Source organism: Sinohyriopsis cumingii, chromosome 1 (genome assembly GCF_028554795.1).
Source record: "Sinohyriopsis cumingii isolate HCF-2022 chromosome 1, ASM2855479v2, whole genome shotgun sequence".
NCBI classification, from domain to species: Eukaryota; Metazoa; Mollusca; class Bivalvia; order Unionida; family Unionidae; genus Sinohyriopsis; species Sinohyriopsis cumingii.
This window is the reverse complement of record NC_142961.1, coordinates 175,065,760-175,089,256: the sequence shown is the minus strand read 5'-3', so window position 1 is coordinate 175,089,256 and position 23,497 is coordinate 175,065,760. Positions and strand designations below refer to the sequence as shown.

At 39.8% G+C, this 23,497-nt stretch overlaps 1 protein-coding gene across 1 annotated transcript in view; it reads right to left on the bottom strand.

Moving 5' to 3' along the window:
* Positions 1-481: 481 nt before the first annotated feature.
* Positions 482-23,497, bottom strand: part of LOC149808418 (ATP-binding cassette sub-family G member 5-like) — a 53,753-nt gene continuing 30,737 nt past the window's right edge. Inside the window, exons 10-12 of the mRNA XM_089976975.1 lie at positions 11,504-11,689; positions 10,771-10,892; positions 482-1,297 (exon numbers count right to left, since the gene is read on the bottom strand). Coding sequence (XP_089833101.1) covers positions 1,134-1,297; positions 10,771-10,892; positions 11,504-11,689 — 472 coding nt within the window. The 3' untranslated portion in view covers positions 482-1,133. The remainder of the gene's footprint in view (positions 1,298-10,770; positions 10,893-11,503; positions 11,690-23,497) is intronic.

Here is a 23,497-nt window from a genome sequence, read left to right as displayed (position 1 = left end):
ATCCTTTTTTCTAACAAAATCTTATCATCCCTCGATAAGTCACATTTAATTATTTATCACTATTTCGTTTCATCTAGAATGAAACTGCTAAATTGGGATTTTCTCACTACCAGTTCCTGCACCGTTCTGCAGCTTATTTCGTTTGTTTTTGAGGTTTTCAGCAACAACAAGCTATAACAGAATGACCATATATTGTTTACCAAACGCGTATGTTATATCTTTCATTGCTGGTTTTACCGACGGTGGTATTGTAAATTCACATATGGTAGCACTTTTGCATGTACATTCAATAGAAATCTAGAAAGTGATTCAAATTTAAAACTCAAAATTATCGTCTTTGATTTGCCCGAATGCTTCACTTCACTCTTCGTGATTTCGGTGCCTACCATTAACAATAGGAATATCACGGTAATTCTACCATGAGCTTTCCTCTAGAAAATAGTGCTTTAGTTAATGAACATATAACTGTAAAAACATGGCGGATTGATGCTATGAGTTTTATCAGAAATATATTTGGAAAATGTACATCTGAAAGCTCTTCATATTTATTAGACTTCGGTGTCAGTAATAAAGTGTAACTAATTTACGAATGTCAGTAATGCAATAATTTCAATATCAATACAGTAATAAAGTATAACTAATACATAAATGTCAAAAATTTAGAGAAGAAAACGATGACTATTGAGGTGAAATTCTAATGGAGTATAAACCAGTTGAGATGAGACTGTTATGAAACAATAGGTAGCCAAACCGTCAACCGATGAGGTTTTAAGGTAGATCATTAACAAAGCGAAAAGCAAACATACAACTTTGTAAGATATCAATGTGTTTAGAATAAATTCAGTTTATTTTCTTAAGTGTCAGCATTTTTCCCAATTTTACTCAAAAGGATCCATGTTTTTCACTCTGGTGATAAGTTAAGAATTAATAAACATATTGATAAAAACTATCACAGTAATTGCGTCCTATCTTTGTCGGCCGCAAAGTCGGAACGCTCAAATTTACATCTAAGTCGAAGTTCTAAGTGTAATGACTGTATTATGTCAGGTATATTGTATTCAAGGATTTAAAAGAAAAATGGATTTTCGTATGTTATTCTGAGGGGGAAATTGTAATGGCGGACATGGCGCACGTTAATAAAGATTCCGTATTCCTCTTATTTTGAAGGCAACCATTGCAAATATCAAAGTCCCTACACAGTAGGAACTGATCGCGGCAAAATTCCTCTTCATGTGGTCAGGTGATTCGGGATAGTAAAGGTCAAGGTAAATGGTGCCATTAGGAATACAGGTTGGCACTGAAAAAAAGACAAATAAACAAAATTTAGATTTACATCCTTAATTTCTCAATGTGCCAGCTGAGGGCACGGTAAAGCAATGTCTCAAGGTCAGACTAAACCCATTGAGAAAGTAACCATGCATAAGGTAAACCCACATGTCGTGAGAAAGTCACAAAGCATATTGTAAGGAAATAATATATGATTATTTTTGTAAAAAAAAAATGATTACTATAATAGCGTAAGAGACACGGAAGTTAGCAGCTAAAGTCTTTTATATTTTGTGCAAGACTATATCGTTTTTGAAAAACGGCAAATTTTATCACACTGACCAGTTACAATAATAATCAAAATCCTGACCACGGTATTTGCGTCAAACTTATTATGTACCTTCATGATTTGACCTCAGATACTTATCTCAGATATCAATGTAAAAAAAAAATGTCCGGCTTTTTATACAATAATGACCTGATTCCAAAGGTTAAAATGTTTTGGATACAAGCTTTTCTTTCGAATGTTAACAAAGTTGTCTTCTACACCGAACGATGCTATCTCCAATTCGTCGAGAAATCTTAACCTTCCACATAAGCAAAAGTTGTTGGATATCTGCAGAATAAGTTTCTTTAAATTGGTCAAGTTTGTAGTAAATATTGTTTAAACAGTGTGTCTAAGTCCATAGTTTTTAAAAGACAAAAGAGGTTAAAATATCCGCTGTGTCTAAATCCATAGTTTTGAAGGACAAAACAGGTTTAGAATGAAAAGCCACATTTCAGATGAAATAACATAAAATACTGAGAGCATCTTCTAAGGAGGTGGATTACCGCCATAATTATATGGTTGTATTTTCTAATCTTCCTTCTGCATTATTGTAAATGGCTGCTTGGAAGTGCTTCATTCATAATTCCACCCATGATATTTATATTCTTCACTGATGCAAGCTGTAAATGGCTGCTTGCAAGTGCTTAAATCTACTTTCCTTCTGCGTCATTGTATCTTACAGTTTGCCAGCTACTGAACTGAGTCTGTAATTTGTCGTATGGCAAACGCTATGTCAGTTATTACAAGTGTTGTATATTATGTTTATAAACTCGCCATATTACAATGACATCATTCCAACTGCTGTTTTCATACAGATTTGGCCTTGCAACAATGTAAATACTAAGTTTTATCAGTATCGTCTTTGTTGTCCAATTTGTGTCGCCATCTGTTGTCATAATGGCTTACTAGAGATTAGGATGGCATTATGACAACAGACGGCGCTCTAAATTTCTGAAGTTTTACCTTTACCAGTAATAACACTGGTCAACAGTGAAATCATTACTGACTTGAAAAGGCCCTAATCTGTAGTATTTTGGTGTGCCGAACACGAATATAACCGTGAAAAATTTGTATTGGCTCTCGTTTTGAAGATATTCATATACCTCATTTTCTATGTTTCACTGTGTAAATTTCTCCAGTAGGACTGCAGCAACATCCGGAATAATGATGTAACATTGCATAATACCATCATGCTCACATCATCCACAGTTGATTGCATCATTTTCTGATGCAATGCAATACTAATGCCATGCGGCTGCTGAAGTAAGTTGACGTCAGCAGTGTACTATACATGTGTAGGCCTATTATACTAATGCCAGGCGGCTGCTGAAGCTGACGTAAGCAGTGTACTATATAAAGCCCAATCAGATAGGTTCAGCATTTAAAATATTTTAGACGTTGTGCGAGACAGTTCAAGCTACTGTTACATAAAACTTATTATTTTATCCATTTACGTACAATAAAGAACAGTAATGCCTCGAAAGTGTGTTAATACCGCGGACAATTTTTGCTATATTTGTGGGGAAGTGACATTTGCCAACCAGAAGAAAAGTATCAATTCTCAAGTGAAGAAGGCATATCATCTTTACTTCGGATGCAAGGTTGGTGACCAAGACAAGCCTTGGGCTCCGCATATATGCTGTGCTACATGTACAACACAGCTTTCACAGTGGTTGAATTGCAAAAGGTCATCAATGCCGTTTGCAGTCCCAGTGGTGTGGAGAGAGCCAAGCAACCACCTAAATGACTGTTACTTCTGCTTGGTTCCTCCTCTTTCCGGCGGAATAACGAAGCGAAAGAAGTCGAGAATAGTCTACCCAAACATTCCGTCTGCATTGAGACCAGTTCCACATGGTGAGGGACTTCCTATTCCAGAACCTCCAGCAGAATATTCTCTTGATTCATCTGACGAAGACAAAGGTGAGTCGACCTGTTCTTCTCCTGGTCCATCAGCATGCAGTGATCCAGATTTTCACTGTGGTGCATCATCAACCCCACACAGAATAACACAGGAAGAACTAAATGACCTGATTCGTGATTTGGACTTATCAAAGAACAAGGCAGAATTGCTAGGATCAAGACTCCAACAATGGAATCTTCTAGAAGAAGATGTCACAATTACTGCATATCGAAAGCGCCACCAGCAATTGGAGCCTTTCTTCAGAAAGGAAAGTAATCTGATATTCTGTTCCGATATTGAGGGCCTCATGAATGCTTTAAAAATCACTCATGACCCACAAGAATGGAGACTATTTGTGGACTCTTCGAAACTGAGTCTCAAGGCTGTGCTTTTGCACAATGGAAACATTCTTCCATCTATTCCAGTAGCGTATGCTGTCCACATGAAAGAGACATACGATAACTTAAGGCAGCTACTGAATTCCATTGAGTATAACAAGTACAGCTGGCACCTCTGTGGTGATTTGAAGGTAGTTGCCATTTTAATGGGACTGCAGCAAGGATATACAAAATACATGTGTTTCTTATGCGAGTGGGATAGCCGAGCAAGGGAAATGCACTACATGAGGAAGGAATGGACTCACAGGCAGAATGTAGCCATTGGAGAGAAGAATATCCAACACCCAGCTCTGGTTGAGGCTCAGAAAATCTTGCTACCACCCCTTCACATCAAACTAGGTTTGATGAAGAACTTCGTGAAAGCCATTGACCGGACTTTGCCAGCATTCCGATACCTGCATGAAAAATTCCCTCGACTCAGCGAAGCAAAGATTAAAGAGAGAGTTTTTGTGGGTCCTCAGATTCGAGAGCTTTTCAAAGATGACCGGTTCAACAACTTGCTGGAAGGTGACGCGAAACAAGCATGGAATGCTTTTCGCCTAGTTTCTACAAACTTCCTCGGAAATGTTAGGGCAGAAAACTATAAGGAACTAGTAGAAGACATGTTGATGAAGTATAAGAAACTTGGCTGCAATATGTCTCTAAAGATTCACTTCCTTCATTCCCATTTGGATTTCTTTCCTAGCAACTGTGGTATTGTTAGTGATGAACACGGCGAACGTTTTCATCAAGATATCGCAACAATGGAACAAAGATACCAGGGAAAATGGTCCACTACAATGCTGGCTGACTACTGCTGGACACTCCTCAGAGATACTCCCGAACAGCTGTACAAGAGACAGGCGAAGAAATCTAAGATGTAGTCAATGACTTGATTTTTTATAGGTAGGCTATTACAGTTGACCTTTTACTATTGGAATGCATTTCGTTATGTAAACATTAATTTCTTGCAGATTACAAAAAATCTAGAGCCAATTTTGCAATTTGACTGTCATATTCGTGTTCAGCACATAAAAATTGATAAGAATTGACTAATTTTATTTCAGTAACATGACTTTTGTAAAAATTTGTTGTCCAGTGTAATTGATGCTCCCCATTTGGAGCTTTACAGCATTGATTTTGTGACTATAAACATTATAACTCTTTCAATCCCTTTTAGAAGGTGTACGTTAGCATAGAAGTTTTTATCTTTCTCTAAAACCATGTGCTTTCACGAAGATCTAAGTGATTTAAAGCACCTTACGAAACAAGAACGCATACACTGCAGCATCATAGTCCATCTTCTTCAACCCCAGTTTTGACGCACTTAAGTATTTACTTTCACCGTTGAAGCAATCTAATTCTTAGTGATATCACTCATTACTCTGGAAGCATTAGTTATTTTAGCAAAGTAAGGATGAGAAAGGATAATGATATATTCCCTCGTACTCTTCTTAACGAGCTTTCATCAGACGAACCCTGGTTGTAAGGATCGTATTGTACGTCACCCATTTTGACGCACCTCACAGACGTCTATGTTTTCCTGTGATACTGTGTACAGAAGCATCGGCGAAAATAATATATTTCAAAGCAACATCAATTGCACATATAAAAAAAAAGTTTATAGGTAAAATGACATTAAACAAGCTAAGCATTCTTTACGGTTTTCTTATTCTAATTACAATCTTCATTTTGGAACATATTTTGTCGCAAAAACCGAAATAATAAAGATTGTGAAAAATCATGATCGTATCAAGATAAAAATGTTGACTTGCGATTAGAGTATTAGATTTAGTTTACGATTGTTTTCCAAAACTTAATTTGCATTGTTAATGTATAGAACCTCAACCTTTCAATTTATTTATAAAACAAACAAAAAAATAATAACAAACAGCTTTAAAACTGGTTTGCAATCAGAGACAAAAGACATATTACAGGAGATTTTACTTTTATTTATTGTAATTCTTACCATTATCAAACCAATTAAAAATAATAAATTAGTTCAAGCATTTTAAAATTATAAATATAGCACCCTTAGGTTCCAATTATTCAGCTGCTGTCTGTCACATTAAAGATTTTTTAACAAAACTTTAAAACAATTTTTGAAATATGAAAATAGTGACACATGATTCTGACTTATTAAGTGTGCTGCTCTTTGCAATATAAAAGTAGTTTAGTGATTTATCTATTATCAAAGAGAGAGAGAGAGAGAATTCACCAGAACTGCATCTTTCATTAAGTTATTGTAATTGTATACGTATATCATGGGTCGATGAGCTTGTTGTGGGACAATCTTAGGGTCTTTCCTTCAACAGGAGAAAAAACTCCACTGATCTTACGCAATAATTATACAGGGTAGAATTATACGGATCGTTGTCTTTCTATTTGGTTTGATTTTATTTAATTGCCTACATGTATCCTGGGTAGTTGAGGATGTTTTGGGACAGCCTTTTGCTGTTTTAGGGTAGTCATGGGGTCTTTCATTTGGTGATAATTACCAGCATGGGGAATAAAACTCTCCTGATCTTACTCAATAATTATACAATGCAGGAATTTACTGATCACTGTCCTTTTTAAGGTTTGATTCAATATAACTGTATACATGTATCCTGGGTAGGTGAGAGTGTTTTCGGATAGTATTGTGCTAGCCCCATGATCTTCAGTGAGATAGGCAGAAAAATTAAAGTGTTGGATGTCTAATTCACACATAAGCTGTTGGATATAATCAAATATAAAAATGCTGGACAGATTTGGGGGAGGCAAGCAACTGTTAAAAATCATTGCCTAAACTTTTAGAGTAGTTTTCGCTTAATATTCTTCAAAGGAATAGCCTACGAAACTCTTGAGGATGCACACATTGTGGTCAACATATATTGGTTGAGTAACTTGATATTAGGTAAGGACCGACAGGCAACTGCTAAATGGCTTATCAAATGGTCAAACGCAGGAACAGGTTGCAGATGTGCCTTAGATATCTTCTGATTGGGATTTCCTACCATTTGACAAGTATGACAAGATCTATGGTAATTATAAACATGACTTTTAATTTTAGGATAATAAAAATGATTCAGCATCTTGTGATAAGTCTTATTGGCACCAAAATGACCAGCTTAAGGACTTTTATGGGATAGACTATGAATTTCCTGTCTGTACGATAGTTTGATTGCTCACTGACCACTCATCATCAGCAAGTACATCAGGTGGTCTTCATTTTCTCATAATGACATATTTTTCACAAAGTAACAAACTGGTACTTGTGTGGCGACAATTTCTGAAACCCAGTCTTGTGTCTTCTCTGGGGAATAGTACTTGGGGGCCTATAACTCACATTAAAATGTCTTGCATGCTTAAAAAGTAGCTATTACTTTATGCTCATATATCTTACAACCGCAGTCAGAAATTGGCTAGTCGTGTCTATTATTCTGAGAAGAAACTAACTTATGAATCTCTCTCTCTCTTTATCGATCGATCGATCGATTGAGTGATTAAGTCATTTAAATTATGGAATTTTCATTATTCATTGTTCCGAGGAACACATATTAGGAATAACAGGCCAAATTTAAAATTTCATTTCAGGTTCATAAATATAACAGTTTTGTGAAGGTTAGAGCATCAGAAATAACATATTAGCAAATAAAATATATCCTTTCCATGGTTTTTTGCTCATAGCAAGTGCAAATTATTGTATTACCCGCAACAACAAAAATTTCTTGAGGCATAATTTACAAATGTATGTGGTATACAAAAGGAAATGAGTCTCGTTCATTCCAGAATTTACAGTTTTAATTACTCAGAATTTGCAATTATAAGTTTATGTCCAATCCAAACTCAAATTCTGTGAAAAGTTTGTCTTTATTCATGTGAAAGTGAAAAACAAAAGGGACTGGCAAATACATGATAAGAACAATGTAACAAGACAATCCAAGTATTTGTTCATTATAATTGCCTACCTGTAAGATAATGTTTGTTTTAGACTAATTCATCTAAAAATATTGTTTTTATGAATGCTGGTTTCCATTAAATATTTATTTTTCTTTAATATTTCCCATGAAAAGTTAAACACAGGACTGTATATAGTTTTAATTTATTTATTTTGCTTTATTGCATAGTTGTATTGTGTTGATATTTTTGTATCATGACAATATTAACTTATATTATAAACAGGATAAAATAATGATAAAATCACAGAAATATGAAGATGTGTATGCGGTGGTGGGGTGGGGATTGCTAAAACAGCCTGAACTGCGAGCAGTCTTAAAACTTGTATAAAAAAAAATTATGTGTGTGTATGTGGGGGGGGGTCTTACTCTTCTAACAGAAAACAATCACATCTGTAGAAGATACATGTAAAAATTTGTATTAATCTTTTTAACTACTACGTTAATTTCATATCTAAATGTATCAAGCAAGTTTAGTACTGTATTGTAGCGGTAGTAATAAATTCAAATTGAGCTGGTTACTGGTAGCGGTAGCAACGTTATTTATATTCAGTATATTATATTTTTATAATTGCTACCAATGGAGTTTGATGTTTTATCAGTGAGGTACCATATAATCAGTCATCTTATCTGTACTAAACATATCGCTTCATATATGGATGAATACGATTTTAAATAATAAAAAACGTAGATTCCAGTTTGATATATGTGGAAAAAGCATCTCATAATTGTATGGAAATATTCCTTATATTTAAATATAGAAAATATATTTCATATTGTTAGAATATATTTTCTTATATAATGAAATAAGTTCATATTTTTGTAGCATAGATCTATGCTACAGTATATGCTTTGTGTGTGATGTCCTTGTTTCAAGTCATTTGCCTCTTGCTACTGTATTGGAATTGGAGATTTAAAATGAAATTGGAGATATGAGATACTTGTCACAGACAACTAGTGACTATACATGCTGGCTATCGCATGATCATCCATGCTATACATATGTAAGAATTCTGTATAATTTGAATATTTACCTTAATTCTATATATATCAACTGCCAGTGTAAGCTGCAGATTAACAGTAAAAATTAATTTTATGGGGATAAGAGAATAAACAGAATCCTCATCTCTGTAATGTACTCTCTCTCTCTCTCTCTCTCTCTCTCTCTCTCTCTCTCGTGAATAAACAAGAGAAAGGCATTGAGGTGCAACTATGTGAAATTTGTTCAGACCTTATGAGGTCTTTATTGATACAAAAACTGAATTTGCACTGCACTCTAAAATAATAAACATGCTCTAAATTGATACCATTGTGAATTAGACTATATAAACAAATAAGGTCCTTAAACCTTGCTTGGAAGCGGCTACCCTATTCTGCCACCGTGCGGTAGCGGTAAAGTGCATTTTACACCCACAAAATGTTCAAATAAAAATCGGGTGGAAAGGGTCAGCAGAAATATAACATTGTGTAAATGCAGCTAATTGTATACAATTTGATATATTTAGTTTGGTTTGTGTTTCTTGCAGGCCACCTATCTTCCGAATGTTAAGACTCTGAGAAATCAGCTGACTGAAATGCAGTAATTTAATTCGAATGATATTTTAAATAAGATGCCCAAACATGCCGTAAAAGTGATATGACCTCTTGTTGTTAGGGACAGGGAGTAGTCGTATTGTAAGAAATTGAGGTGTCACGGCGCAATCTATTGTCATAATGAGGCATTATGTTATGCTACTTCCGTGATGCTAACTTGCAATGTGCTTGGTGCTACATTATAATCACAATTTTAGAAGGTGCTATCTGTGTAACTTGTGATATAGCAACTTTATAAACAGAGCATTAAAACTTGTAAAAACTGACATCATATGTAATACGACAAACTACAGAATCAATTCAGTAATTTGCAATTTGCAAGATACAATGACGCAGAAGGAAAGTAGATCTAAGCACCTGCAAGCAGCCATTTACAGCTTTCATCAATGAAGAAAAGAAAATTCATGACTAGAATTATGAATGTAGCACTTGCAAGCAGCCACTTACTATAACGCAGAAGGAAAGTAGCACTTTCAAACTGCCACGTACAATTTGCATCAATAGAGAATACAATATACATGGATAGAATTATGAAAGTAGCACTTGCAAGCAGCCATTTACAATAATGCATCAAGGAAGATTAGAAAATACACGCATAGAATTATGGCGGTAATCCCCTTCAATACTCTTCGACTCTTGAAAGTGCTGGATTACTAATGCTGGTGATAATCCATTATAGACGGCACTCTGACAATATCTTTTAGACGAACTTGCTTATTTCAGTACAGTGAACTCAACAGAAACTAGGTAACCTACATAATTGTCACCTATATTAAAGTTATTTTAAAATAAATGGCAAATTCATGAAAACTCTGAGACTATATGCTACTATTGTGTTACACCGACTAGAACAGCACGTGCTGGTTACCGTGATGTATTAAATTGCAAAGCACTTTACTACAAATACCACAGCATAAAATTAACATCGTTAGGCGTTGCTGTGCCGAAAAGCATCAAATCGAACGTCGTTCAATGTCCAAACTCATAGCAATAAATAAAATACAAGATTTTCAAACCACTCGGTTATACCGATATGGGTGCGATACTAAGTCGGTCCATCAAAACAGTCAGGGACGTAACTGACAAATCAGGTGCAAAGTTAGATGACTGTTTACGTGCACAGTCATTGAAAAATATTACTTAGTTCACGTAATCCTCTCCATTTTTCCCAAGCGTTGTCACAAAACTGGAGTGTTTTTCCTTTAATAATGCATAGTTCACGTAATCCACTCCATTGTTCCCAAGCGTTGTCCAAAAACTGGAGTGTTTTTCCTTTAATAATGCATGACAAATTTAATGTTTTAAAACCATTAACGTATTTATTACTATTGTTTTACTATTCAAATATTTCTTAGCAAAGATACATACCGACTGGTTGACAGGTAAATTCAAGGTTTTGAAACTCATTTGCCATCAGTATCTCACCGGAATATTTATGGATGAATGCCCAACTTAACCATTCCAGAGGTTTAACCAGTGTTGCGACATTTCTACAATGTAAAGTGCCAAGAACATAAGATTTGTTTTCTTTTTATTTTATTTAGTTTGTTAGTCTAAAAATAGCCAATAGGAATACAGAGTTACCTTTCCTTTTCATAAAGATTATACCATGCAGACGCCGAGTTAATATTTACAGAGGTAACGCGAATTTTTCAACACGGTACAGACGGATGACGCAACGTATATGACACATTGTTCGTCGAATAAATGAATTAAAAGAAGCATCCGTCTTTTTCTGACTCAAGACAAGCGAACTGTTTAATCTCGGAGCCACTAAGCTTATCAGTATTATGGTTGTGTCGTCATATGATATGAAATTCGTACCGCGACAGCTTGCTTTTCAAATAGATACTGTTTAAATGGAAAATGCAGTCTAACGAGACAACATACGGGATTTTAAGTTTTAAGCTAGACAGTCCCGTTGTTGCATATTTTCATATCTATGTTTATATATAGTGACGTTCTATTATAATAAAATATAAAGTACGAGACCTCGCATTAGGACATGTAGCATAAGTAACATTATGTTATAAATGTATGTTCTGAGATTTTAGTCAGAAAAGGAAAGCATATGGAATGCATTTATGGAAAAGACACTTACTTTAAAAGCCCGGATGCGATGACGGCAGCGGCTGTCTGGATCAAAGCCGTGGTGCTATTAGCCAGATTTGGATCCAGGAAGACCCCGAGAAATAGGACGGTTAGGGTTTCTCCCCACAGTTGCAGGAAGAAGATGACCGCAGTATACAGACCGAACCGCTCCGCTGTAGGATATAATCCCGTCACCCTGGCAATATATAATTTATTCGCTAAGGTTTCCTTTATGGAGTCTTTAAGACAAGTTTACAATTACTCAAAGTCAATCTTCTTTGCTGATGTGCCATCCTGACAGATTTTTCCTTTTTTTTTCTCTCTCTCAGTAGTGAATGGGGTCACTATACGTACAACGGGAATTAGCATTACAGACCCCCCTGGGTCAATATACGTACAATGGAAATTTAACATGGCGAAAAATCGTGGGTCAATATACGTACAAGGGAATTTAACATGGGAATAAATCGTGGGTCAATATACGTACAAGGGGAATTTAACATGGGAATAAATCGTGGGTCAATATACGTACAAGGGGAATTTAACACGGGGGAATAGAGTTTGGGCTTGTTTAGGGACAAGGGGAATTGAATATGGGATTTTTTTTGATTTTTTTTTTTTAAATTTTTTTAAAAAAAGGGGTAGGCAATTGAAAAGTCATTCTCTTTTCGAGAAATATGGCTGGCCCTGAAAAGGGCTTTTGGGTTTATGTTAATGTATCCATTAACATAAAGGGCACCGCATTGGTCTTCTTCTTGTCCTTAGGCTGCGTCTCACTGTTGGTCCGTAAATCAGCACTCTTTTGAGGCATCCTTGTCTTTCTACGTAGATCCTACGTATCCACAGACTGGTGTTTGTCCTGTGGACAACGGTCCACTTGGATCGGACATACATGAGCATGTCCGTCCGAAACATCATGGAAGACACAAGCGTAGAAGATTGCACATCGGTCCACATCTTGAAGCGACGAGAACAAGTGAATCAATGCACTGAACTGCGCTTATTTATAGGTAGAGGCAGGATTGAAACGGATTGAGTTCATTCACCAATCCGAACACGCGTTACAAAATTCAGTCAGCCCGCATCCAATCCGAAGAGAGTAGTCTGTGACGTCACGTGGTCTATATAGATTCGCTAGCGCTTGTGTACAGTCAATCTATGCGACAGTGATTCAACATGACGGAAACTCAGAAAACGATCCATTGGGGTGCACCAGCAGGGGAGACCGCCCAAGGGAACCCGGACTTACTTTCAGAAGAGGTGAATTGGGATTTTGTGGATTTTCTCTCCTCGCAAGAATTTGTTCCGGAACCTTCGTTACCTTCTTCATTACCGCAAGTGGAGAATTTTAGACAGAGACAGAAAGAAGAATTGGAGAAATTTATACAACGACAAAAGGAAGCGGAACAAGCTTTTCTCCTACAGCAACAGCAGCAAGAAGAAGAGGTAAGAAAAAAAACAACAGCAACAACAGCAAGAAGAAGTAGCAGCAAAGAAACAAGAGGGTGAAAATCAAACGGTCACGGTACTGTTGGACATTTTAGCGGAGTTAAGAAGTCTGAAACAAATGTATCAGACTTCTTTATTACGACCGAAGAGAATACGACCTTCCCGAGCTAAACACGTTAACCCTGTGACTAAGCCTACCGTACCACCCTTAGTAATTTCAACCCAATCATCATCATCATCAACATTACGCAGTCCAGAAGTAGGCCTTGGCCGTGGCAAAGGCTTAAGGCAGTTAAAGTTGATTGCTTAAACTCACCCCTGCACCATAAAGAAAAAAAGGCCCTTTTCAGGGCCAGCCACATTTCTCGAAAAGAGATAGCCTTTCAATTTGCCAATAACTAAAAAAAAAATTAAAAAAAACCCCACCCATTTTACCCTTATAGTACGTGTCTGTGTATGAGTGCGTGAGTGTACGTTCTTATTTTAAAATCATAACTCAAAGACACTTAGCTTATATCATTAATTTATTATTTTATCCATTGTTACAATCCAATTCACAATTCACAACAGAACACTTTAATTAAAAGTTCATTGACTTCTTCTTTCTCCTTGTTTAGTCTCTCTGTTTTTTTGAATTTCTTCACCGTCACACTCTTTTCCTCTTCTTCTTCCTCCTCGCTTTCTTCCCTTCTTCTTTTCTTCTCCTGTTTCTTTTTCTTCACCTGTCTTCTTTCTTCCTCAGAAGAATCCCTCTCTTCCTCTGAAGAATCCCTCTCTTCCTCTGAAGAATCCCTCTCTTCTTCTGAAGAATTCCTCTTTTCTTCTGATTCCTCTTGTTTCTTTTTTGGGCAATCTGGAGACCAATGTCCTTTTTCTTTGCAGTAATAACAGGTATCTTTACTTTTGTCTTTTTTAGCCCCGGTTTTTTTTTTTTGACGGTCTGGACATTCTGAAGACCAATGCCCTTTCTTCTTACACATATAACAAGTATCTTGACTTTTATCTCGAAAGGAAGGAGAGTAGTCCGTGGGCTGGTCTGAAGAGAATTTTCTAATGACCCCTCGCAAAGCTCTGACGAAACGTTCGATTTGGTTAGTCTCTTCCATCGTTGTGCACAGCTTGAGAGTGAAATGAATAGTGAAACGACAAGACACACACCCTTTTATATACGCTGGTCTGCCATGACTATAAATTAGTCTATGGTGTTTAAACTTGAGTCATTTGACGTTTTGAACTCAAGATGAAACGATCCTATTCATTCGAGAAGAAAGAAGAAGAAAGTAAGAGGCAGAAACGTGATCTATCGCCTCGTACCAGGGCTGAAATCTTGGCACAAATTCATGCCAGTGATTTTGAAGAGGACATGAGTGAACCAGAATTTGAAACCTCTAAACCAAGTTCACCACCCTTAGTCAACCCTGAAAAATACTATTCCATTCGAGAGACGGAAAAGCGCTCCTCTAGAAAATTTAGAACCACGGCTTACAAATACACGGTGAAGTTTAAAGATTTCAAGGCTGAAGTGCCGTTAGAGAAAGCAGAAGTGTTTATCACTGGGGTGTGGGGTTCTCTGCTCACTGCACTCAAGCGACAATGTCAACCCAAAGAAGACGATCGCTTGAGACTTTCCATACAACACGACGGTTTGAACTCCCCTGTTTGGATCGAGTTTAGTACCCCTGCAGAATTGACCGCTTCCAAAGTCATGGACAAGATTCAACACGTGCAACAATCTAATGACCAGTTTGACATCACCGATGGAAAAGCCACATTGGACATGACCCACGTCTCTTCTCCTCAAGGGACCGGACGCAAAAAGATGTTATTGGTGAACGAGCTTCGCAGCATTAAGCGTAGCCTTGTCCAAATTCACAATCCTCATGACCAGATGTGTTTAGCCCGTGCCATAGTGGTGGGACGAACCTATGCCAACAAGAACGACACGGTAGAATGGAAAAGAACCTGGAACACTATTGAACGTTCCGATCGAGCCAAACAACGAAATGAAGCAGAACTCCTGTTGCAACAAGCTGACCTGTCCAAAGACACACCCTGTGGCATTCCTGAAATGCAAAAATTGCAAGATGTCCTAGCTCCACGCTACACCTTGAAAGTGCACCCTCAAGAAATGCGCGGGCCTCTGTTGTTTCGAGGCCAAGATTTTAAGGACGGAAAATACATTCATGTTTATTATCACGATGACCATTTCGATACCATTACCACTATCACCGGATTCCTGGGATATGTTTATTATTGTGAGAAATGTGATTATGGTTATAACAATCGAGAGCAACACAAGCATTGTGGAATGAAATGTCCAGGATGTTTGGCCTCTCCACCCTGTCTGAGCGAAGAACCAGTGCCTTGTTCAACTTGTCTGCGCACGTTTGTCAGCCCTACCTGTTACCAACAACATCTGAAGACGCAAGGTTCACAGAAGAAATGTGCTTGTCAACTCCTGAGATTGTGCCCTACCTGTGGACAAGGCATACGTGCCAATAGTACCAAGGCACACGTATGTTCAGGAAAGAAAAAATGTCACATTTGTCACCACATCGTGGACATGGAACACCAATGCTACGTGCAAAAATACCAACCCCCACCAGAGAAAGAGGACGGTCACAAGAAGAAAGGCAATTTCATCTTTTTCGATTTCGAATGCATGCAAGAGACTGGCATTCACATCCCTAATTTCTGCGTGGCTCATCGAGCGTGCGAGAAGTGCATTCAAGAACCTATCTTCAGTCATTGCCCTCACTGCAGCAAGATTCCTGGAGGGCGTGAAAAAATCTTTCGGGGACCGAACACGTTAGCCGATTTCGCTCGATGGGTCTTAGACCCCATCGACAAGACGTGGAGCCAAGAGGACATCGAACGTTACGGAGATTGTCATCGTCATGCCACGGTGATGGCTCACAATTTCTCCGGATACGATGGACAGTTTCTTCTCAGATACTATACGGAACATGGCACCGAACGTCCTAAAGTGACTTTGAACGGAGCCAAAATCATTTTCATGCAAGTGGGACAAGTACAGTTTAAAGATTCGATGAGCTATTTGGCCATGCCTTTGAGTCGAATGCCTAAAACGTTTGGAATGACAGAAATGGCTAAAGGGTACTTTCCACACTTTTTCAATACGGAAGCCAATCAACACGCCGTTCTACCCCATTTACCCGAGGCTCACTATTACGACCCGACAACATGCGTACCGAACAACGAGAAGCTTTCTACGCTTGGTACCAGGCTCACGCCTCGGACCCTTTCGACTTTCAGTAAGAAATGCTAAAGTATTGTCGTTCCGACGTGGACATTTTACGGCGTTGCTGTGGAAAATTTCGAGAACTGTTCATGGAACACGATCCTTTGAAAGAAGCTTGCACCATTGCCAAAGCGTGTTCCTTAGTATATCGACAACGATTCATGCCTGAAAACACCGTGGCTGTCATCAGCCCTCAAACGACCCACTTTGTCAAACGTCAATACTCGGTCAAAGCCCTACGTTGGTTACATTACTTGTGCGACAAGGAAGACAAATGGATTCAGCATGCCCGCAACGGAGGAGGCGAAAAGACCATCGGAACGTATTCGGTCGATGGCTGGGACTTAGAAAACCCCAAGATCGTGTACGAGTTTAACGGTTGCTTATTTCACGGATGTCCCGTCTGTTACCCTGATCGTAGCACTAAAAATCAGTTTTTACAACGAACCATGGAAGACTTGTACCAGGACACTTGTCAGCGGCGCCTAAAGTTGGAACAGGAAGGATACCAAGTGGTCGAAATGTGGGAACACGAGTACGATCACCGTATGAAAACCGATCCCGAGTTTAAACGCCTCGTGGAAAGTTACCAGTTCATGGACCCGCTGAACCCGAGGGATAGTTTGTACGGAGGAAGGACCAATGCCACCTGTTTGCTGTACCAAGCCGACGAAGAGAAAGGAGAAGAAATCAAATACTTGGACGTGTGTTCGCTGTATCCCTACGTGTGCAAATATTGTCGCTTTCCTGTAGGGCACCCGCAATTGTTAACGGAACAAATCGACCTAAAAAACATTCGACAATACGAAGGCTTGATCAAGTGTAAAGTTTTGCCTCCCACGAACCTATACCATCCCGTCTTACCTCACCATTGTCAAGGCAAACTGATGTTTCCCTTGTGCCGTACTTGTGCCGAAACGTGCAACCAAGACCAACCTTGTCAGCACACCCAGGAAGAACGTGCCTTGACGGGAACCTGGGTCAGCGTAGAATTGTTCAAAGCTCTGGACATGGGATACCAACTGTTAGAAGTGTACGAAATTTGCCACTTTCCTAAGAAACAACAATACCACAAGGGTGACCCTACTCAGAAAGGCATTTTCTCTGACTACGTGGATGCCTTTTTGAAACTGAAGCAAGAAGCCAGCGGCTATCCTTCCTGGTGTCACACTCCCGAAGACCAAATACAATTCAAAGAGAAATACTACGAACAAGAAGGCATCTCTTTAGACCACATCGAAAAAAACGAAGGCAGGCGATCGTTTGCCAAAGTGATGTTAAATTGCTTGTGGGGTAAAATGGCACAACGACCGTGTTTACCCAAGACGGAATATTTGACACAACCTTCCCGCTACTTCCAAATGATTCACGACAAAACCAAATACATGAAACACGTGGACGTCGTTCGAGAGAATTTGATTTTGGTCAATTACGAAGAAGATCTGGACTTTGTACAAGACGACCCTTTTGGAAATGTCATCATTGCGGCTTACGTGACAGCCCATGCTCGCTTAAAATTGTACGAAGCTTTAGAACTGTTAGGGGAACGCGTCCTGTACTTTGACACGGACAGTTGCATTTACATCCATCACCCGAGTCAACAGCACCTTGACATCGAAGGAGACCGTTTAGGAGCCTGGACAGACGAGCATCCCGACGACAAGATTCTAAGTTTCGTCAGTGGCGGTCCCAAAAATTACGGCTACGAATACCGGGACAAACAAGGAGAAGTGCACACGACGTGCAGAGTGAAAGGACTGACTCTGAATTATCGTACCAGTCGAGTGGTCAACTTTGGGGTATTGAAAGAAGCCTTGCAATCGGGAGAGGATGGAAACTTTAAAGTGACCACCTATCAACCGAACAAGATTGTACGTTTACCCACTCACCACATCGTCAGTCGGCCCTTGGAAAAAGTCTATCAAATCGTGTACCAGAAGCGAGTGCGACTTCCCAATCATTTCACCTTACCGTATGGACACGTCGGTATTGGTCTGTATATAAAAAAGGAACCGTAGGCAAGATCGATAGTTCATTGTGACTACCAAGACCGAGCGAACAAGATGAATACTTTCAGAGAAGCACAGAACAAGTTGTTTAGAAAGCCACAATTCAAGTGTGAGGCTTCTGAAGTGGAATGCGATTGTGAGCCTTGCGATGGGTACGATGCCGTACGTTGTGACCTTAGCGATTCCGTAAAGCATCATGGGAACTTTAGTGTCACTACCCCTATCATGGAAAGTGATGCTGTGCGTGTCAAACCTGAGGGATGCGAAAGTGATGCCGCTCGTCCTCTTGGACATTTTACTGGGTTTCGTTTTAAAGGGGAATGTTCACCTTCACGTCTACCCCCCTACGGATGTCATCCAGCCCTGAGCAAACTCCTGCCCATGTCACTCAACCCTCATCGAAACGAACCTGTGAAAGACGAATATTCCTTCCCTGTGCGTTTGTCGGAATACTGCGACTTTGAAAATCGTCTTTAATCGTTCAAAGGAAAATGGCCTAAGTATCTGGGAGGATCGACCCCCGAAGAATTAGCCAGAGCCGGATTTTTCTACTTGGGCGAAGGAGATAAAGTCAAGTGCTTCAGTTGCGGTGTGTCACTTCACCACTGGGAACCGCAAGATTCGGCCTACGTAGAACATGCTCGATGGTCACCGAATTGTCATTACTTACCCTTAGTGGGACCGAGACATTGAAGTAACTTACCATAATCTGTTCATGGATACTTTACAAGAGAACATTCGTGCTTTGCCTGTGGAGTTGAGAGAACGCATTTACCGAGAGCTGGTCAAAATACAAGTGAAACGTAAAGAACAATTGCATCCGTTACGTCACCGGTGTTTGAACCACTGGTACCTGAAGGCTATACAAGGATTGATTCAATTTAAAGTGTTCCATTGGACAGACATTGATCAACGATCCCCTAGTTTTAAAAAGGATTGGTTTGTTATGGACGATTCTATCTACATCTTTGTAAACTTACTGCATCGAATTCCAGAGGAAGAGTTAACGAATTACCAACATTTTGAACACAATGTCAACTTAGTGAAAGAGGAAACTTCTGAACGAATTGTAATGTGTAGATTAGTGACTAAACGATTTAAATTCGACACTGAAGTAAAACCATGTTTGTACAAACAGTACATTTCTTGTGTCAGACCAAAGAGGATTTAGTATGACCTATTCATGGATACTTTGCTAGAGAACATTCGTGTTTTGCCTGTGGAGTTGAGAGAACGCATTTACCGAGAACTGATCAAAATACAAGTGAAACGCAAACGCAAAGTTATTCAACCGTTTTTAAATTATGCTCTGTTCCAAAGTACAAGAAGACTGATTATGAGTGGATATTACATTAGGCACAAAGTTAAACGAGGCTATTGGTCACCACCAAAGGATTCAAGAGAACATTCTGGGCTTGCCTAAGGAGCTGAGAGAAAGGATTTACCGAGAGCTGTATTGCTTCCGAAACAAAGAGACTATAAAATCAGGCTGCCATGCCACGGATTATGTCACACATTATTGAACAGATTCCGTGGAAGGAAATCAATGACCAGATTCAAACCGTGGATCATTACCATCGATTATTATAAGAACTGTATCCATTCAATTTGGGTCGACAAGTGGTGTGTGTCTTAGTGACTTGTTTTCTGGGATTTCGTTTACCAGCCGATTCCTTGTGGACTCTTTACGATCAGTACTTACCATACCCCCATGGCCTTAAATGGTCACGAAAAACTCCTTTTGCTCAAAGCCTTGCGTTTTCATCTGGATACTTCTCGACCTCAACAGGAAAAAAAGATTCGTCAACTTTTAGCTACCCAAGACGTGTATGACGATGTGTGTGTAGCTTGTGACTTACATCCCCATTGGACAGATGTCCGTGCCTGGAAAGAATGGGGTTTTGAGGCTTGGACCCAAGAAGTGGCACAGTATGCACGAGAGTTGTTCAAGGAAAAAAGTTACTTTTCAACCCGTGTTAGTGACGGTGCCAGAAGAACCCGTCACCCATAACAGGCCTGAAAGACCCTTTCGGGAGGACACTTGTGTGACCTTACCCCCTACTATAGAACTGGTTAGAACATTACCCAAAACATGTTGTTGTACAGACACTTGTGTTTATTCCACGTTAATGGTTATCATGTGCCTTTTATTCTTGTACTTAAGCCTTTGGCTTTTATGTATTTTTGTCTTTCGTATTCATGTTTGAAAAAACATTCAATAAACGTGTTCTGAAAAAGTATATAAACTCTTGTCTTGTTTGTTTTCGTGTCACAAGTGACATTTCTCACACAATGGCTACCTCTGCTGTCTCTGCTCCCTCTTCCTCTACTGTCAAAGTCATCGACGAACACTTAGATCGTGCCAGTTGGGAGGCTTTGTATCTTCGCCATCCCTTTAACATGCTCATTGCTGGACCTAGCGGTTCTGGCAAAACCGAATTCGTCAAACGTTTGATCGAACATAAACATCATTTGATCGATCGGCCACCTCAACGGATCGTGTGGTGTTACAAAGAGTGGCAATCGGCGTACAGCCTCTTGCGAGAAAGTCAAGGCGATTCCATCGTGTTTGTGGAAGGCATTCCTAAAGAAGACGACGGCATCGTCTCTGACTCCCGTCAAACCCATTTGGTCATTTTCGACGACATGTTAGGAGAAGACGAAGAAGAAATTAAACTGTGGTTCACGCGCAAAGGGCATCACCGTAATGCCAGTGTCGTTTACATCACCCAAAATTTGTTTCAACAAAGTAAAGCCCATCGCACCATCAGTCTCAATGCGCATTACGTGGTCTTGTTTAAAAGCCCTCGAGATAAATCGCAAGTGCAAGTCTTAGCCAAACAGTTAGGAACGCCTTGGCTGACTCAGGCGTACGACGATGCCACTCAAACGCCACACGCCTATTTACTCGTCGATTTGAAACCTACGACCCCCGAGGATTTGCGATTTCGTACCCACTTGTTTCACCACTAGTGCCAAGACGGAGGGCCTGTCCTGTACACGTCTCCGTCCTCGACTTCATTTCACTCCACATAAAAAAAATCTATAAAAACCTCAGACCCTTTTTCGTCTGTCTCACACAGTGTGAACATGACGTTCCTTCAGTCGCATCTTCCCGTCAAATTGATTCGTGCCTTGTATGGCATCAGTCGAGAAAAAAATCCACAAACACGAGCTCGTGTCTTAGAAGCTAGTCTCAAAGAAGTCTTGCGATGGTTCACGGTGACGGCACGTCAAATACTCCAAGGAATCATTCAGATTCCTCATCAAACCAAACGCTTTTTCGATCGAAACAAAGTCGCTTTGGTCCAACTGGCCGATCCCCGCATCGACACTCAAACCAAAAAACAAATCCTTTTGAAACCTGGAGGAAGCGGTACTCTAGGAGGGGTCATCATTCGCTCTCTCTTAAGATGGGATACTAATGCCCCCAAAGTTATACCCAAGAAAAAAGTCCAACGAAGCCCCAAGAAGAAAAAGACCAGGTCCCCAAGAAGAAGAACTTCTCCAGTGGCAGGACCCTCCTCTGATCAGACACCACCCCGGAAAAAGAAAAGAAGCCCCCAGAAAAAGAAACAGAGAAAAAGTCCCCAGAAAAAGAAAAGCCCACAGAAGAAAACTAGTCGCAAGAGAGGCACTTCGGCCAGGACGCAACTTTACACTCGCAAACCACGACCTGCCACAGCAGTGACTGCGTCTCCGGCATCCTCACGTTCATCCACTTCTCCGTTGATGACACCAAGAACTGAAGAGTACTTGGAGACGTTGATCACACCAAGAACTTCTCCGTTGATGACCCCCAAAAGAACTTCCCCAGTGGCAGGACCCTCCAATTTAGTGGCAGTGGCTGCTGCTCACAAAGTACCTTCTCCCAAAATCAAAGTCCAAGAAAGATCGGGTATGTTACAAAGTTTACTGGATTTGTCCAAGCAAGAACTGGCTCGATTCAGTCCGTTACGTACCCCTGCACGACGTGTCATGCCTGTCCTCAAACTAATACGACGTAAAGACAATCAGTGGCGACGCGTTCCAGTATAAAAAAGGCCTGTGACCAAGTCGGGGGTTTCAGTGTTTTTTGGTGCTCCTGAAGACTCAAAGATGTCACCCTCCAGAAAACCCCAAGGAAAGAAAAGGAAAGGACTACCACCACGTTTAGTCAAACATGGGGACATGTTATCTGTCCTGTCCAAAGCTTCTCCACCTCTACGAAAAAAACTCATTCAATCGGCGTCCAAAGAGGTCATCGATACCGTGTGCGAATGTTGTTTGAACGTTTTGAAAGGCACGATCCCTTTGTCCAAACACCAGAAACAATGTTTAGGGAAACATCGTCACGTTCTTCGCCAAATGGTTCAAAAGAAAATTCCCATTCGTCAAAAAAGGAAGATGTTGGTCCAACGTGGAGGTATTTTACCTCCCTTGTTAGGTCCCATACTGAAAGGAGTTTTGGGAACCATGTTGGGAGGACTGGTGGGAGCAAGATAAAAAGGCCTCGGAAGTTCCAAGATCTCATAATCGACCCCTGACAACCCCATGGAAGGACGAAAACTGGCTTTAGTGCCTTGCAAACGATGGATGGAATACCATCGGTGGCAAGAACAACGCACCCCGCATTTACCTCCCAATCCCAATTTGAGCGAGATGTCCCAGTTACAACACGAATTGCAGTCTTTGATGGATCGCCAAGATTTGTCCGAAACAGAAAAATCGCAAAAGTACGGTCAACTCTTGCAACGACTGCAACTCTTTCACCAGAAAGCTTTAGACGAAACAGCTCTACCCACTTTGAAAGATTTTAAGACTTTGATGAAAAGTCCAGCACCATCACCAGTACCAGTACCAGTACCACCAGTACCCGTGACCAAGACAGAAAAAGGAAAAGAAGAAGAAGAAGAAGGGTTTCAAACTCCACCAGAAAAAGTACGCAAGTTAACAACACCACCTACCTCCAGAATTGGATGGATTAAAAAGATGATGGTCACCCCTTCTTCATCACAAGAGAAAAAGAAAATGAAGACAGAAGTGAAGACAGAAGTGAAACAAGAACCGATATCCCCCGCTCAGACATCCTCCTCTTCGACACCTATTGCCGGTCGCACACGCAAAGCATTGCAATCCAAGAAAATACCCCAAGAGAAAAAAAGTAGCATCCTCCAAGAGTGGGTGTCTTATTAACACACAAACACAAAATATAAAAAATGGAAAAAGTCTTAGCCAGCATTTACTACGATCCCTCGCATCCTGCAGGTTACGCAGGAGTTCAAAAATTGTATCATGCTGCCAA